Source organism: Paroedura picta, chromosome 2 (genome assembly GCF_049243985.1).
Source record: "Paroedura picta isolate Pp20150507F chromosome 2, Ppicta_v3.0, whole genome shotgun sequence".
NCBI classification, from domain to species: Eukaryota; Metazoa; Chordata; class Lepidosauria; order Squamata; family Gekkonidae; genus Paroedura; species Paroedura picta.
The window spans coordinates 160,454,080-160,472,567 of record NC_135370.1 but is presented as its reverse complement, the minus strand read 5'-3'; the positions used below and the strand labels follow the sequence as shown (position 1 = coordinate 160,472,567).

Here is an 18,488-nt window from a genome sequence, read left to right as displayed (position 1 = left end):
TCATAAAGCACTTATTTGGAAAAAGCATTTCATTGAAAGAACTGAAAGATCTAAGCAACTTCTGCTTTTTGTTGCTGACGAACTCTGTTGTAAAGCTGTAACTTTTGTGCTGATGAAAAGTTTGAGTTCTCAAGCTAAATTTTGCATTTTTAAAAAATGTTGGGGAAGTTATAAAAATTAGATAAGCTCTGTTCTAAGTGCTGTCTTAAGGAAAATTTAAAACCACATAGAAGTGGTTGGTGAATGTGGGTGGGGTGGGGGCAGAGGATGTATATACATGTTAAGCATGTGCTATGGCTTTGATTTGCCAGAGATTTCTTGCCTCCTGCTACATTTCAGAATGCTCCCTGTGAGAGGGAACAGGAACGAGGAGGCAATAAAATAGGATTCTGCAGGGAGAAAGCTTTTGGCCAGCAAAAATATTCTGGTAGATCCAAGCCATTGTGTGCAAATTTGTGCACCTTTTGGCAATGAGCATACATTTTTAATGTATATCTCTTGTGAGTTGAGAAAGTATAGGAAAAGGTATTTAGTGGTAGAAGGGAAGGAAAACTAGGGCACAGAATGAGAGAAAAAAGGCTGAATAAGAGCCTATAGCTAGTTCTCCCTGTAGAGGCAGGAAGAAAACTGAAAGCAGGGTGACTCCCACCAAAGGAGGCAGGAGGAGGAAGACTGTTCCTGCCTTCATGAATGGTGGGAATCACCCAACCAAGATATCTCTTGACTCAAGGGGAGAACAGGTATTTCTGTTGCCTTTCCCCCTTCCTTTTGATGGTTTGTTGATGGCTAGCAGCCTTCCTTGGGGAAGAGAGAGAGCTGAGCCTGGCATTAGTTTTAGCGGCCATTTTGCCTCCCATCTAAAAGCGTTTTTCTCAGATGCCACTTTAACATGGCTGAGCAAGGGAGAGAGGATGGATTCCTCTCCTGTATAGATCTAGAAGCTCAAGGCAGGATCTGGAGAAACATCAGAACTAGCAGGCATTGTCCCTTCTTTTTCTGCAGATGCAGAGTTAGATTCCATCTTCAGAGTTCTCAGAGATTTGGGGAATTCTGATTAAATTTGCCTGCACATGTGATTTTTTAAAAAAAAAATATCTAGCTTGTACACAATTGTGTTGGACTTATGCAGAGACAGAATCATCCCATTGAGAGTACATGCGGCATCATGCCTTTGTGATGAAAATTCATGTGCCTTGATTAGAAATGTTAATTTGATATTCAGACATAACTAGAACAAATGTGTCTAGTGCCTGCTGGCCTCTTATCACACTTGTTCTTCTGATATATTCCCCATGTAGTAGAAAGGATTTTAAAAAATGATTTAAATACTGCTGAATCGTTGTCCTAGATCTTTTTTATGCAGAATTAGTGTGGTGTAATAGTTAGTGTTGGACTAGTCTCTAGGACATCAGAGAGCCTGTTCTGCCATGACCTACACTGGATTACTTTGAACCAGCCGCACACAGTCATCCAAATTTTCTTTCCAAGATTGTCGTGAGAATAAAGAACAGAAGAATGTCATCCTCCTTTCCAGTTTAAAGGTAAAGGTATCCCCTGTGCAAGCACCGAGTCATGTCTGACCCTTGGGGTGACACCCTCTAGCGTTTTCATGGCAGATTCAATACGGGGTGGCTTGCCAGTGCCTTCCCCAGTCATTTCCAGTTTAGTGTAGTGATTAAGAGCAGTGGTCTCTAAACTGGAGAACCAGGTTTGATCCCCCACTTCTCAACATGTAGCCAACGGGGTGACCTTGGGCCAGTCATGGTTCTCTTTGAGTTGTTTCAATCTCACTTACCTCACAGGGTGTCAGTTGTGGGGAGAGGAAGGGAAGCCTATTGTAAGTTGCTTTGAGACTCCTTTGGGTAGACAAAAGCTCTTTTCCATTTTGATTAGGAAGGAGGAAGGACATGTTGTAGGGGACACCTGTTCATCATAGGTCATTGGGGCCTAACCATAGCCAGAAATTAAATGTTGCTGACTGTTTAATGCGATACACTAAGGATCAGTAACTATCCTGGAATGATAGCATTTGCTTGGCATATACAATGTCCCTGGTTCAATCCCCAGCATCGCCATTTAAAAGAAGCAGGCAGTGGGTGCTGTGAAAGACCTCTGCCCAAGACTCTGGAGAGCCACTGCTTGGCTGAGCAGACAGTACTGGCCTTGATGGCCCAGTTCAGTTTAAGGCAGCTTCATGTGACAGGGATGACTAGCCCAAGGTCACCCAAGCAAGTTTCCATGATGGGAGGCAGGGTTGGATGATGGGAACTGAATGAGTTAACAGAATGCACAGATACTGACCACCAGGTTGCATACGTGAGTGAAACCCTCAAGTCAGCAGGGATTAAGATATGTGGATAGCTCTGCTCCTTGTGTACTTTTCCAGGCAGACACAGAGGTCAGTCTAGCTATGCAAAGAGTTTGTAAGCAAAATGTACTGAGTAAAGACTGGGGTGAGAAGCCCCGGGGTGAGAGAGGGGAGAAGATTCCTTTTTCTCCAGATACCAGTGTCGTGTGTGTCCTTTCATTCCTACATTTGAACCCAAAGTCTCTCAGGTCTCACACTCTGACCCTATTGGCTTTATATACTAAACATCCCAGGTTCAATCCCTGGCATCTCCAGTTCAAAATACCAGGTAGTAGGTGATGTGAAAAACCTCCATCTGAGACCCTGTAAGTAGTAATTGACCTTGATAGAGCAATGGTCTGATTCAGCAATAGACTGACATTTCCAGTCAAACAACATATATTGACTCTCTCTTGGATGGCCCAGGCTAGCCTGATCTTATCATATCTCAGAAGGTAAGCAGGGTCAGCTTTGTTTACTGCTTGGATCGAAGGCTACCAAAGAAGTCCAGGGTTGGTACACTGGCAAAACCACCTCTGTTCCTCTCTTGCCTACCCTATGGCAGGGGTAGTCAACTTGTGGTCCTCCAGATGTTCTTGGACAACAATTCCCATGAGCTCCTGCCAGCAAACACTGGCAGGGGCTCATGGGAATTGTAGTCCATGAACATCTGGAGGACCACGGGTTGACTACCCCTGCCCTATGGGGTCACCCTGGATTGGGCGTGACTCACAGGCACTTTATGCACACGGGCAAGATTTTTGAGGCCATGCAATTTGAGCAGAAAGTACTCAGTGAGTGGTCTAACTGTACTGGTCAGCTTCGTGCGTTCCCACTCAGAAAGATGTGAATTTTGAAGAAGCCTAGTAGAGAGTAATGGACTTCCATGCGAGTGAGGGCAGGGGATTATAAACCATTCTGCATGTGTGATATCAGAGGCGCTTGATCTTCCACTGTGTCCAAAGCCCTGCTGTGGTCTGTCATGTTTCCGTTTTGTGCAGAGGCTTAACTTGTCTTCAACATAATCTCTGTGACAAGGAAAGAGGGAACAACTGACTCCACAGCCGCCTGTGTGGGTAAGCATCTGTAGTTCTCTGTCCGCACTCAGTCTGCCATGGTGCATGAGTAGGAAGCAGAGGAACGGCAGTTGCATGTCATGCATAGGCTTAGGATAATTTTTTAAAAGCCGCCTGTTGTGTTAGCGATCGAAGTAACAAGTCTGCGTAAAGCAGGCTTGGTCGGCTAGGCCAGGGGTAGTCAAACTGCAGCCCTCCAGATGTCCATGGACTACAATTCCCATGAGCCCCTGCGAGCATTCGTTACCCCTGCGAGCATTCGTTACCCCTGGCAGCATTCGCTACCCCTGGGTAGCATCCCAGCATTCGCATTGACTACCCCTGGGCTAGGCTGAGAATGGAAGAGGAGTATCTCTGGCTATCCCCGGGGGATGCAGATTAATGGATAAATGGGCTCGTAGGAAGGTTCTGAAAGCCAGGCAATTTGGCAAGTTTTGTCTAATATTTATATTGCCTTTTTTACTCTGTATCAGTATTTCAGAGAATTTTTGCTGAAGAAAACGCCTCCAGCTGCTCAGAATTATACCAGCCCAGATGTTTTTTCACTACCAGGTTAGACTTAGACAGAACCTACAAGGAACAGCAGGGAAGGGATATCCTATCCCCCAAACACAACCTATACCTCTCTTCCTCAGTCTCCACATGGTTGCTGTGGCAACCCAAAATAACATGCAAACTCTGGCAGGTGTTTTTCTTTTCTTTTTTTTAACTCTGCAGTTTTCATTATTATGTTGCTCTGGGTTTATCTTTTTACCCACAAACTGAGTAGGAAGTAACAGGGGTTGATTTTCCTGCAGATTTGGAGACTTTCCACAGTTCGCAGAGCTCTGTTGGGACTAGCCAGCACTTGTAGAATTGGGTAGAATAATGACCTTGTCTCTCTCTTGAAGACAAGTTGTTCTCTCTTTTCCCCACAAGTGGAGTGTCCCAAAGTAGAATATTTCTGTTTTTAGTGGTTTAGGGGCTGCTTTTCCAGTTGTAGTACCTTATTGCTAATGTTATAGAATGGGTAGTCAAACTGGGGTCCTCCAGGTGTCCATGGACTACAATTCCCATGAGTCCCTGCCAGCAAATGTCCATGGACATCTTGAGGGCCACAGTTTGACTACCCCTGTTATAGAAGAAACACCACAGTTCAGCCTGTCTTTCTGAATCATGCTGGGAAAACAATATATGGACAGCCAGCGTACAGCAATCACCAGTGGTTAAGGCCTGGATTTTGAACATTTGTTTCCAAAATGTGTAATTTTTAAAAGCTTACAAAATACTGCTAAAATACAGCACCGTTGATCGTAATTGCGTCTGACATAATTCCCAAAAGCCGGGGTGGAGAAGAACGTTTAAAATACGTCAAGACATCATAGATATTTAAGATAATTGTGGCTCACTCTGTCTGCTAAATCTGAACCTCAAGCTGACTGTAGAGCATAATCTCATTAATACTACTGGTATTGCTCCTTGCTGCAAGTACCGTGGCTGGTACCGTATTAAACTTGTGCTGCAATACTTGGCATACCATGGAGGACGAGGACGATGTTAAAGGTAAGCTTAATTTATGCTGAACAATAGTTTTCAATAATGCAGAGCGGAATAAAACATTAACTACAGAAGCTGTATAAATGGGAGGCTGCAGGACTACTTAACACATCTCTAACAACACACCGAGGAGCCATAGCTCAGAATAAGTAATGTGGCTTGGGTTCAGCCTGACAGCTTTGCTAGAAGCATGTTGAGTAGGACAGAGCTGAGAAGGATCTTTTGCTGTGGCTCTGGAGAGCTGTCGCCAGCCAAGGTTACACTACCGGGCTACATATGGTTCACCACTGACCTGACTCAATTCGAGATGTAGCAGCGAATCATTTGCCACTGCTTGGATCGGCCCTGTGTGATCTTGTGATGAAATTTTACACCCCGTTCACAGCAGCGTCAGATCACGTCTAGGTATTTGGTTGTCGACACCATTCATAATCTCCCACATAATGGATATCTCTGCAAAATTACATGGTGGGTTTTTTTGGTTTGTGTTTTGGTTTGTTCGGTTGGGTTTTTGGGGGCGTTGATTCCATAAGAGCTGAGAAATAATGGACAGTGTTCTGCTTCTTTGTAGGCTGCGAGGATATTATTGCTGAGAGCATCTCTCTAGACACCTTAATTGCCATCCTCAAGTGGAGTTCTCAGCCGTACGGCTCCAAGTGGGTACGCCGCCAAGCACTCCATTTCCTCTGTGAGGAGTTTACCCAGGTCATGACCTCAGACGTCTTTTACGAGCTCTGCAAAGATCACCTGCAAACCGCTATCCAGTCCGACTACTTGCAGGTAATTTATCTTCCCTCTTCTCTTTAGTCAAAATTGAGAGGAATGGCCATCCACTGCCTCGTAGGGAGCAAAAAACATGCTCATTTTCAAATCTTAAGTGGAAAGGGGTGTGTGTGTGGGGGGGGAGAACCCTCCCAGAAGGCGGGTGTGTAGAATGGGCTCTTTCTCTTTTTCTTCTGGCATGTGTGCACACAACCCTCTAGCAGAGGTAGTGATTAAGAAGAGTGTTCTGCTTTCTTGGCACAGAACCCAGCCCAAAACTGGCAGTATAAACTATTTCTTGAAAGCCTAATAATAGTTTAGAGGTCTCTGCAAATTTTTTTAAGTGAAACTTTTCTAGGCTTAATGTTTGCCTTGCCTGTTCAGAAGGTTTTGGGAAATTATATAGTAGTCCTCATGCATCATGGAAGGAAAAAGTCAGGCTAGCTCATCATTTTAAGTATACCTGTCCTACAAGCATTAAAAAAGTGTTTTTTATTCATCCAGTCCAATTGTCCCCTTTCCCCTTATATTTTTTCCTACAACCTTAATGGATGAAAACTCTCTGTTGATTTTTCTTGATGCACATCACAAAGAAACAGATACATATTTTCCAATATACCCTTGTATGTTTTTTGCCCTGGATGTTCTGAGGGGACTGGGAACTTCATTCATGCAATTGGCTTATTTTTTTATTAGGGGGAACGTCAAAGGACTTAACTGGGCACTCTTAATTAGCAACCGAGGGTTGGATCTCACCAGTCATTTCTGCCAGGGAAAGTGTCACTGGTTCCCCCTCTCAAGGCAGACCTCCAGAATCCCCCCTCCCGTGCTATCCCCAAGGGTCCCCTAGCCTCCAGGAGCATCATATCAGGGGGTATTTGGGGCTGGGTGGGATGGTTAGACTGTCATATTGTGCCAGGCTGGTCACCCCTGGGAAGCTTCAGAGTACTTCTAGCCCACATGTGGTGAAAGGAAGATCCCTACCTCTAGACCAGGGGTAGTCAACCTGTGGTCCTCCAGATGTTTGTGGACTACAATTCCCATGAGCCCCTGCCAGCAAACACTGGCAGGGGCTCATGGGAGTGGTAGTCGATGAACATCTGAAGGACCACAGGTTGACTACCCCTGCTCTAGACTTCTTTTGCATGCCAAAGTATTAATGTAGATATGGGCCCTTCTTTCTCTTTCTTGTGCTCAAGGCAGCATGAAGCAAAATGGGTCTGCCCCGGTTTTTAAATGTCCCTGTAGTTGTTTTGCTGTGCATGAGAAACTTAGGGAGAGGGGAAGAGTGGCTTGCTTTGCACTCCTCCGATAATGTGGACTTCAGAAAGTGGTGCTTTTATTTCTAACAGCAGTCGCACTTTGGGTAAGCCCGGATTCAGGTGAAGCTAACAAAATAGCTCAATTAGTCTTCCACATGCTGTGGAATCCAGCATGCTGAGGACTTGCTGTAAAGGAGGTTAAGGGTTGGTTTCCAAATTAGGCTCTTTTTTTCTTGTGCAAGGAAGTATCCTCCTTGTGTGCATACTGATTGGTCATAATTGCGGATTGTCCGGAGGAAATACCCATGTGGCTTGCAAACTTGACCTTTCATGGAGAGAGAGTCTTGTGCAACTCAGCACTTGCACAGTGGTGGTTCCAACTTCCCTGGAGATTTGTTCTCATCCTGTTGATCGGTGCTTAGGATCTGGCCTCATGTCGGTTGTTCAGTAGTGGAAATCCATCCCTGTGTAGACTTGGTCTTGGTTCCCAAGTCACACAGGCCCAGCACTGCTCTCAGAAGGAAACAAACAGCACACACATCCCACCATGCCCTCTGAAATTCTGACATGGCCCAAGAGCCCTAGGAAAATACCAAGGGGGTAAGGATTCTGATGGGGGGAATTGCTGACATTTGCTCCTGCTTTTACACACGGAAGTAGTGGTTATTCATGAAAAGCAGAGGGTGTCTTTGCCACATTCCTTTTCCTATTGCTGCTTCCTGTACCCCCAAAAAACCTGCAGTTGTGGACTGGGAGACCCTTCAGATGTGATGTAAAGGGCTGCAGCCAGTAGATATATGGGCAGAAATACCCCCCCCCCCCCCCGCCACCAATCTTTTGCAGCTGGAACAAGAGCTTGATTGTGGAACTGATATTTTGCTGATATCTTTGCTGATACTGCATCCCACATCATACCACTTTTTTTTAGGTGTGACTTTGGGGAGATGGGATGGGATGCAGGAAGCTGAGATGGGCAGATGCACAGGTTTGCTTCCCTAGCATCACTCCAAGCCAGTATGTGCCCCCTGGGTCTCATTTTCTCCTTCAAACTTCCATGACTGTTTCCCCCTCTCCTATAAGGTTAAAAACTGTACCTTAAAAAAGAAAGGGAATATACATTGTTAAGAGTTCTGTCTGGATCACATCAGCTAATGGGACCAACGAGTGGAATCTAGACTCCTCTTCTTTGAGGGGAAATGCTGCCTGCTGATTGGGTCAGGGCAACATTTCTGTGGGAGGAATGCAGCCAAGTGCTCAAGAATGAAAACCTTCCTTGTCGAATCCTTAAAAAGTTATTGCAACACTTGCATAATTAATTGTTCTTGACAACATTGTTCTGTATCGCCGACGCATGTAAAGAATTGTGTAAAAAGGATGCACCGATTAGATTGGGTGGAAAGATGGCTGGGAGAGACCAAAATCTTATGTGCACACAATCATGGGAAATAGACTGCTGTGCTTCAGGGATGCCCTTTCAGTGAAGCTATGATAGGATTAGACCCCTGGAGGCTTCCTGCTGGCTTTTCCAGGCAGAAGGCCTGAGAAGCTGTGAGCGAGAGCAGTACATCAAAAGCTGTTTGCACGGGGGAAGCTTAATTGACTGTGACTTAGGGTTGGTCTGAGACCTGTGTTCTGCGCTCGGCGATTACTGTACATTGCCCCGAACTGAGCATGCTCAATCATTTGGCTTGCATGCTTCTCCGATAGGCGAGTGAGCAAGACATCCTGAAGTACCTAATTAAGTGGGGAGAGCATCAGTTGATGAAAAGAATAGCAGACAGAGGTAAGTGCTCCTCAACAAGCATGTCTAATTTAATCTTCAGTGAATAAACTGCTACTCATTTAAAAAAAAATTGAACTGGATCCTCCACTGTGAACGTACAACCCTTGTAGGAGGCCAGCCAGCTGTGGACGGGGGCTGGGGGGGAGGCAAGACCTACCGTTGGGAGCCGGGTAGGGGGGCCAAGGCTTCAGTGAGCCTCTTCTGCGCAACAAAGGGAAGCGTGGACTCTCAGCCAGCGCTGCCCACCAAGGTCTGAAGAGGCTTCAGCAGGCTTTTGCAGGTTGGCGGAGGGAGGCACAGAGTCCCCACCAGCGCTTCCTCCACCTCCCCACCCTGAAAATGTCTGACTAGGCCTCGGCTGGCCTGCCTGAGGCAGCGGGGGGGGGGGGGGGGGGGGGGCTAGCACCCGTTGTATTTTACAATGCAACTGGCTTTTTAGCTAGGATGTGGATATAAATTCCATAGGAAATGAAGAAGTAGTGCTCCTAGCCCTTAGAGGGGGAAGTTGGGGAAGCTTCCTGTCTTCTGTACCAAAGTCAGTGAGGAAGCCCATTTCGCTAAGACTGGAAATCCACATCGTCCTGAAAGGCTTGTGATTCAGAGTCACCAGCAGCATCTGGATGAACAGCCACCGAAGCTTTAACAAGCTGCTAAATATGCTTAACATGAATCACAGCTTTTGCATTCGAACGTTCAGCCTGGTGCATGTTGATTATTATGTGTGCAGCGCAACTTAATATTTAAATGCAACCTGCATGCATGCAGTGTAGAGTTCATTGTTGACACGTTTAAGCCCCAAGTGACTCCTCGGCCATACCAAAGTTCTCTTCTAAGCCTTCAGTCAGTTTTTCATCCTAGAAAACCCTCCTTCCCTTTAGGGAAATGCTGGGCAAGGAGGTCCCACAGGCAGCCTAGAAGATCACAGGCTTTCCTTGTGGTTTCAGGAACGATGCATCCGATGAATAGATTTCAGGGGAGATGCTTTTCTTTGAAGCGTGGGTGTTGGCTTTTTAGAACATGTGTGTACAATATAATACTAGAATAGCAGCTCTTAAAAGTCTCTGGGCGGCTTCTCTCCCTTGCCGTAGCAGAAATGGAGACTTGTTGATATTATTCCTGATAAACATGTGGATGAAATGAGTTATTTTCCGGGCAGAGCCGAACTTGCTGAGCGGCACAGCTCACAGCGTGAACAAGCGAGGAGTCAAGAGGCGGGATCTCGACATCGAAGAGCTCAGAGAGATTCTGTCTCCCCTCCTGCCCTTTGTCCGCATCGAACATATTTTGCCCATGAACAGCGAGGTGCTCACGGACTCCGTAAGTCTCTCCCTAAGTTTACTCGGAACGTTGCCTTGACCTTTTAGAAAAATGCATGACGATCCCGTCTCTGGTAATCTCTCAGCCCTGCTCGAAGCGGCTGATAGCTGGCTTTTATTCCAAATGAAACGCAAGAGTTAGAACCAGGTCTAAGTCTTGGGGATGGGGATTGGGCTGGGCTTGCTTTGCCTCCTAGCAAGTTTGCAGTCAGCTCAGCTGAAAGTGGCTTGAGTGAGGCGTGTGCCTCTACTTGCCAGAAGTGCTCAACAAAGTTCTCCTCCCCCCCCCCCCACCATCCAGATGAAAAGGGGCCTCATCAGTACGCCTCCTTCGGACATGCTGCCGACGGCAGAGGGCGGCAAGTCGAACGCGTGGCTGCGGCAAAAGAATGCGGGGATTTACGTGAGGCCAAGACTGTTCTCGCCCTACGTGGAGGAAGCCAAGGTAACGGGAGGGCTTTGCACTTGTGCTGGTGGATGGGTTGGCGTTTTCAGACGGGCAGTCTAAAGACAACCAGTTTGCAGCTCAACCTTCTATCAAGAGCTGGGTTAAAGATTATCCGCTTAGGAAGAGATACCTGGCTGAGAGCAGCAAGCTCATCCCTCTTTCTCCTACTTATTTGTCAGTAGCAACTGGTCCCTGGCCAGGACAGCCCAGGCTAGATCCATCTTGTCAGATTTCACAAGCTCAGCAGGGTTGGCCCTGGGGAGTACTTGAATGGGAGAATCCCAAGGGAGTCCCGGTCGCAAGGCAGATGCAGGCCTCTGAATATGTCTCTTACCTTGAAAACCCATCAGGGTCGCCAGAAGTCAGCTTCTGCAGGCTGTCTCAATTTTCTTACCATTGAGAAACCCCTGAAACATTCTCCAGGCTTTGAGAAACCCCAGAAGTGGTGCCATCATGCAGAATACGGTGGGGAAGCATAGCTGTATACACGCCCCTCCCTTCCAGGCTAATCAATGGCCATGGGGGGGGGGACCGGTCGACATGACCATGTATGATCATACTAGAATGAATGTTTGGCAATTTTAAAAAATATATTAAAAATTAATTAACTCACACCCATTCCCTTCTGGGGCTGTCAAAAAACGCCAGGCTTTCACAATACCCTGGTTGAGAAAGCCCGGATTAATGAATAAAGGTTCAGTGGATGTAACAGGAGCTTGGAAACCTTTTTGACCCAAGTGCCTAAAAAGCAGGGAAGTGTCCCATTCTGCCAACCCTTACAGCACTGCCCGTGCCACTTGGTTGCTGCCCGCCTTGCTTGCTTGAGTGGAGAGCCAGCCTTGTGCGTTGACTTTGCATGCACAACAAACATGGCTTACGCCTGCTAAGTGACTCACTGGTATGTCTATGCTGATGTTCCCAGCAGAAAGGAGCCTCGGGTCTGCCTTCTGAGTGTCTGCAATCCGGCCGCTTGTACACACAACGAGGGGCTTACATGCTCTTCCCTCTCCTCTTCAGTCTTTCTTGATGCTTCTTTCCCCCTTCCACAAAGCTCTGCTTTGTCTTCTAACAAAGGGCTTTCTGCCCTAGATCCTGTTGTCTGCAAAGAAGCTTCCACCAGAAAAACAAGCCTGGAAGCAGCAGCAGGGGACCAACTCTCAGTGGGAAAAGGGAAGTGCAAAGATCTTCACCTGCTCTCCAAGCCCATCTTCCTTTGTGCAGGGCAGATGCAGCTCTATGCACTTTCCTTTTCCCACAGAGAGCTGGGAATTACGGTCTGAAGGCGATCTAGCGTCCACAAAAAGATATTAAAATGTCTTTTTTAAAAAATCTACATCATGCAATATTTTCTAGCTTGGGTCCTGCTAATGAGTCCTCTACACCCGTGGTCCCCAACCCCCAGTCCGGGGACCGGGACCGGGACCGGTCCATGGATCACTCGGTACCGGGCTGCAGCCCCTCCTTGTCCTCCTCTCCGGCTGCTGCCTTGGGGGCTGCCCTGCTACCCTGCCGCTGGCTCACCTTTGGTGCTCTCTGGCGGCTGCCATGGCTGGGGCTCCCCCTTGGCGTGGCACTGCAGCTGCTGATGGCAGTGCCCCCCAGTGGGTGGTGGGAAGTCAGGGGCGCCGGCGGGAAAGCAAGTGGAGCAGGGGCTCAGACGGCAGCAGTGACGTCCCTTGGCAAAAGCGTTGACCGGTCCCCAGTGATAAAAAGGTTGGGGACCACTGCTCTACACCATGGGTAGTCAAACTGCAACCCTCCAGATGTCCATGGACTACAAATCCCATGAGCCCCTGCCAGCGTTCGCTGGCAGGGGCTCATGGGAATTGTAGTCCATGGACATCTGGAGGGCTGCAGTTTGACTACCCCTGCTCTACACCCTATTGTACACCCTTTTGTAGAGAATACTTCTGCTACCTTCCCACAAGGTCAATGCTCCACATTGGGTTACCAATGAGTTTCATGGCAAGGGATTTGAATCTGAGTCTCCCTTGCTTTCTACAAGGGCAGTGCTCTGCACAAACTGAAGATTCTGGGGTGGAGGCTACCTAGAGATCACAGAACTCGTTCGCAGGATGCAAGCCTGCCTGCTTAAGGCTCCAGGTACATGCGAGTGGCCTTCCAGGAGCATGCTTTCACGGACTGAGGCATGGAGTACTTTGGTAGTTCTGGAGGACTGAAGTGGCCAGTTTATTTTAAGCACACATGTAGAATTGGTGGATCAGGTTACGAGCAGGTCCACAGAAGGAGTCATAATAGTAGTTTGTATCTCTAGGTCTCGTGTTTCTGTCCTGCCCTCCCCTCCCTCCAAGAAGCTTAGAACAGCATCCATACTTATCTCCTCCTCCACTTGATTCTAAAAACAACCCCTTGGGTGAGACAGACCAAGAGAAAGGGATGGGCCTAAGGCCACTTACGTGGCAGCCCTGGGCGGACTGTGATCCCGTTGAAATCTGTAGGTAACTCTGCGTGCAGTTGCCACAACAAGCTTCATGGCAAGGGATTAAAATCTTGAGTCCCCCAGTTCTTAGACTGACGGTCTGACTACACCGGCTCTCTTGAAAATATGAAGGTTGATTGAAGAAGAATTCTAAAAAAGAGAGAGGTGGTTAACACATTTTAATAGTATAATCTGGTGGTGGCAGGCATCCAGATGTTCTCTTTTGTGTACTCGATGCCAGGGAAAAAAAGGGGGGCATCTCCGTTACCCTGCTGATGTTAGTGATTCAGTGCCAGCAAACATTTAGGAACTTTTCCTTGTGCTATCCCATTGTTTCAGTCGGTCCTGGATGAGATGATGGTGGAGCAGACAGACCTGGTTCGCTTACGGATGGTGAGAATGTCCAATGTCCCAGACACCCTCTACATGGTGAACAATGCCGTCCCACAGTGCTGTCACATGATAAGTCACCAGCAAATGAGCAGTAACCAATCCAGCCCTCCTTCAGTTGTAGCCAATGAAACCCCAGGTAAGTGGATACGATTCCCACACAGTGAAATTGCTTCCTCTTCACAGACTTAACAGAGATTCATTACGAGTATCTTAGAATCTTCATTATTATCATTCTATTTATTAACTGCCCCTCTCCGCAACCAGGCTCGGACCAGTATACAACGTATATTTCTACAATAACGTTAAAATCAGAGTGTAAAAACTAGAATAATCGATAATAGTAAAAGTCCATCTCAGTGCTCCATCTCAGGATATCTGGGTGGCATGGGGGTATCCCAGGGAGGGGGGCATACAGTTCGTCTGTGCATCTGGGGCTCGGCCATGTATATACCCAGTGGAATAGCACCTGCATCTCTGCCGGCTGCATCAGGAGTGAACGGCCACCCAACCCTAGTCATGACCCCTGCCTTAGCAAAGCCTTTCCTTCTAGTGGAAGTCCTCTTTCTTGGGTTGTGGAGGAAACTTCCTGGGAATGGAAGGCACTTTCAGGAGCAGATCTTTCCTTCCATTCCTGCACCCTCTGAGAATCTGAGAGCTGGGAAACTCTTCTGGACAGTGCATTTATCTGGGGTGGGAATTCGCCTGTCTCTCCCTGTCAGCATCTTCATTTAGCTTACCCCCATGATGCCCATCCTTGGTTTCGGTGTTGCTGTGTTTGTTGTTATTGAATTAGTTTAGATGTTATTTTAAATGCTGTTTTAATGTTCATGTCCACCGCCGTAGGGACCCTAACTGGGTAGAAAAAGCAGTATAAAAATGGTTTAATTGAATAGTAAGTAAAACACGCATCCCTTAGGAAGATGCATTTGGGGAGCGCCTTTCTATTGCAGGCGATTGGATTTGACCTTTAAAGTGGGAGCTGCAAGCCAGAAACTAATTTTCTCAGGCCAGATCAGTGTGTTCCACCAACGCCGGAACTTTCCAGGCCTTCGTTTGAAGCCAAAAGAGAGCAAAGCACCAAAGGCTGAAATAGGACGTGAAGTGGCCTCTTCCATTATTTCCCAACTCCCAGTTCCAGGGGCACAAAGCCTTGATTTTTTACAACTTGCGCTCAAGTAGTTATTTCCCTCTCCACCGGTCCTGAGATCCAGATTGTGCCTGCAGGTGCTAGATCAGGGGCAGTCAAACTGCGGCCCTCCAGATGTCCATGGACTACAATTCTCATGAGCCCCTGCCAGCGAATGCAGGGGCATGGGCTCATAGGAATTGTAGTCCATGGACATCTGGAGGGCCGCAGTTTGACTGCCCCTGTGCTAGATATTCTTCTGGCTCCTCTGGAATGCACTCTGCTAAGGAAGGAGATGGTTTTTACCAGCTCTGAAGAATGCATTATTCCTTTTGACTTGGAGAGATTATTAGAGCTACGCCATACACTACCAAGGGATTGTATGGAGGGGTTGTCCTTGTGCCGGAGTCTGTTTCCAAAGTGCAGACAGCACAATAGGGTGGACTGCTTGAAAAAACAAATGGCCTTCTCCATGTGGTCCCTTGCTTTCACCAACTGACTTCCAGGCATCTACGAATAAGTCCCTGCAGCTAGATTTCTCGAGACACCTGGCGGAGGATACTGGATGTACAATTGAGAAGTTCAGCAGTGGCATAGGCTGCCTAAGGAGGCGGTGAGCTCCCCCTCACTGGCAGTCTTCAAGCAAAGGTTGGATACACACTTTTCTTGGATGCTTTAGGATGCTTTGGGCTGATCCTGATTTGGGTCCTTCTGCCTTGCTTTACCTCTGCCGGCCCCAGAGCATTTCCTCCATACTGCCCTTGCCGCAAGGCTGACGCGTACCCCAAAAAATCCAGACTCATTTCCTTGAGAACGTTGGTGCCCTAGGCCTTTGACATCATTGCACAAGCCTAGGGAAGGAATATTTTAACACGGGTCGTTCTCTTGTGTATTTTGTCTCCTTTCCCCAGTTCCTCGCCTCTTGGTTGTGAAAGAAATGGTGAAGCGACTGCAGGAACTCCGTCACACGGAGCAGGTGCAGAGGGCTTATGCTCTTAACTGTGGAGAAGGAGCCACCGTCAGCTATGAGATTCAGATCCGTGTATTGAGGGAGTTTGGGCTTTCGGATTCTGCTGCTGAACTCCTGCAGGTATAGGACAATGGCTGTGCAGCTGGTCGCTGGTAATTAACCGCCCCGGAACTGACTGCTTCTTATTAGATTTCTCCCCCCCCCAACATAATTGAAAATGGGCTTGCTTCTACACTTTATTTATATTTATTGATTTATTAGATTTCTTACCTGCCACTCCCATACAACTTGTGGTGGGTTACAAAAGTCTGTTTAAAACTCCAATAAAAGACCCGTTGAAACCACAGACAGCAATGCAACAGTAAAAGCACAAGATGCGTCAGCCAATAAGTTCTCAAATCCATCCCAAGAGATGGTAGGATCATTAAATTCCCAGTTCAAATTTATTTATCCCCTGGAGGGGGTAAGGAAGGGTTGACGACTCCCAGTCCGCCGTACGCTGATAGTATTTCATGCTTGTGGGGGGTCAGCAGATCTTCCTTAGCATGCCGGCCTCAACCATAGACCTGGCGGAAGAGCTCCGTCTTGCAGGCCCCGCGGAACGTTGAAAGCTCCCGCAGGGCCGTACCACTAAGATGACTTAGTGGTGGTCATCTTTGAAGGTAATGCAGGAAACCACTAGAATGAGTGAGTGCCCAAGGAAGCACTGCAGGGATTTTAGGGGACCGTGACAACTGTCTTCTCCTCAGTCAAGGCAAGCAAGTGCGTGTAGCAGGGTTTCCCAAGGAACCAAATGATACCACAAAGGCCCCTCAATGGTATCATGGGGGGGGGGATTCAAAATGGTGGCTGGGGAGGACTCCCCATCCTGTTCCTGCCATTTCCAGCTCTGAGTGAGGAGAAAAGAAAAAGGCTATTACATTTTTAAAAAATCCTACCGAAAGTGGCCAGTGATGAGCCTTGGAGGGTGTGGGCCCCCAGCCAATTAAACCCCCAGCCATTCAAACTGCGGCCCCCAGCCATTTAAACTCCAGCCATTCAAACTGCAGCCTTCCAGATGTCTGTGGACTACAGTTCCCATAAGCATTCGCTGGCAGGGGCTCATGGGAATTATAGTCCATGGACGTCTGGAGGGCTGCAGTTTGACTACCCCTGATTTAAACCTTTGCTACCCAAGGCTCCTCTCACTTCTGGGGGTGGGCAGGGGTTGGCGTGGCCAACTCATACCCCTTCCTGGTGGCTCAAAGCTTGAAAAATATTTCAACATTCCCTCCATGGTCCAAAGGTTCAGTGTAGTGAGAGAGACTTTGTCAGATTCTTTTAAAAGCTAACTGAAGTGCATGATTATTTCTCCTTGTGCAGCATTACACTGTTTGACCCCAGAGAGTTAAACTAGGAAAGTAAGCCCACTCCCTAATGTACAAGTCAAGAATAATATATAGGGTAAGGAGAAGCCCATGGCTCAGTGCTTTGTTTGCAGAAGGACTCAGGTTTGTTCTCTGGCAACTCTAGTAGTTGGCGATACAACAGCCCTCCTCTTGTGACCCTGAAGAGTCTCTGCCAGTCAGAGTAGGCAGAGCTGACCTCCATAGACCAGCAGTCTGACTTGGTCCAGCACAGCTTCATGCGTTCATAACCACCTTTTAAACATTTTAACTGGAGGCCCACGGGAGCAAATACGCAAAAGTACCCTCACTACGTCCAGTCCCCAGTATCAGCTCCAACAACTTTTTATGATTATTTTAAAGAGCGCCCCCAATGGGCATGGCTCTTTCAGAGTTCACTAAGAGAGATTCCACTCCCCAAAGGGCTAACCATTTAACAGGGCAACCCTAGTTCTGCACCCTTCGAAGCCCGTTGACTTCAGTGGAATTAATACAGCTGAGGAAGGCACTGTAAAATACCTGATTTTACTAGAGAGGGAGTTTGGAGAAGAAATGGAAAGAAATCTCTGATTTCTTCTTCCCAAACTCTGTAAAGAGGTGGGAATGGACTTTAACCAGAACTGCTTCATAAAAGTATACTTTTATTTCATAGAGGGTGCCACCCAGTGGTGGCCTGCAGCATAAAGGATTACTTGTAGCACAAAAAAATTGAGAGATCTACATTTTAGCCTTCCGGGCATTTTAGACAGATTCAGTTAATCCATGAGTATGTACTCTGCTTGCAGAATAATTGTGGTTGATAAATTCCATTCTCGTATCCGATTGTTGCGACACTGAAATTTCAGCTCAATGAGCAAAAGCAGGGGTAGTCAAACTGCAGCCCTCCAGATGTCCATGGACTACAATTCCCAGAAGCCCCTGCCAGCAAATGCTGGCAGGGGCTTCTGGGAATTGTAGTCCATGGACATCTGGAGGGCCGCAGTTTGACTACCCCTGAGCAAAAGGGTTAGCTACTTCTGAGAACGCCTGGATACATTTCCTGTTGCCAAAATATTGACTGAGCCCTGAGTCCTTATGGAAGGCAACTGAGGATGGAGACTGTGGTGGAGGATGCCCTCCTTCCCCCCCCCCCCCCGCTTGCAGCCACTTGGACCCCTTTCCTTTTTTGTCTTGCAGAATCCTCACAAGTTCTTCCCCGAGGAGCATTTTGGCGACGAGAGCCCACTCCTGACCCTGAGGCAGTCCGGGGGGCGATGCCGCGTGAACAGCACGCCCACCGCGGAAACCCTGTTTACAGAACTCGACTCCTTCGTGGCCTTCCATCCCCCGCTGCCCCCTCCCCCGCCCCCTTACCACCCACCCGCCACTCCGATTCACAACCAGTTCAAAGTTGGGTGGAAGCCAAGGGCCCAGAGCCAGCAGCACCCCCCGCGGTCCTTCTCGTACCCCTGCAACCGTTCCTTGTTCCACCCCAGAACAGCACCGGAAGTGGCCCCGCCCATCTACCTGTCCGGGGTCAAAGCCACACCTCCCGATTGCACTAACACGGCAAGACAAACCGTGGCGGCGGCGGCGGCTGTGATGGCGGCGGAAAAGCGAGTGGTGAGTGTGCCCAGCAGATTCATCACACACGCCCTGCCGGCA

General features: G+C 47.9%; 1 protein-coding gene across 2 annotated transcripts in view; it reads left to right on the top strand.

Moving 5' to 3' along the window:
- Positions 1-18,488, top strand: part of BTBD7 (BTB domain containing 7) — an 81,355-nt gene that overhangs the window by 55,495 nt on the left and 7,372 nt on the right. The window contains exons 1-8 of one of the 2 annotated variants that reach the window (XM_077323543.1): positions 3,091-5,427; positions 5,531-5,739; positions 8,691-8,766; positions 9,923-10,083; positions 10,384-10,527; positions 13,310-13,499; positions 15,401-15,579; positions 18,021-18,446. In XM_077323543.1, the coding sequence (XP_077179658.1) occupies positions 5,403-5,427; positions 5,531-5,739; positions 8,691-8,766; positions 9,923-10,083; positions 10,384-10,527; positions 13,310-13,499; positions 15,401-15,579; positions 18,021-18,446 (1,410 nt within the window). In that variant the 5' untranslated portion in view covers positions 3,091-5,402. Of the gene's footprint in view, positions 1-3,090; positions 5,428-5,530; positions 5,740-8,690; positions 8,767-9,922; positions 10,084-10,383; positions 10,528-13,309; positions 13,500-15,400; positions 15,580-18,020; positions 18,447-18,488 lie in introns of those variants that run through there. The other variant, XM_077323542.1, reaches the window with a different exon arrangement.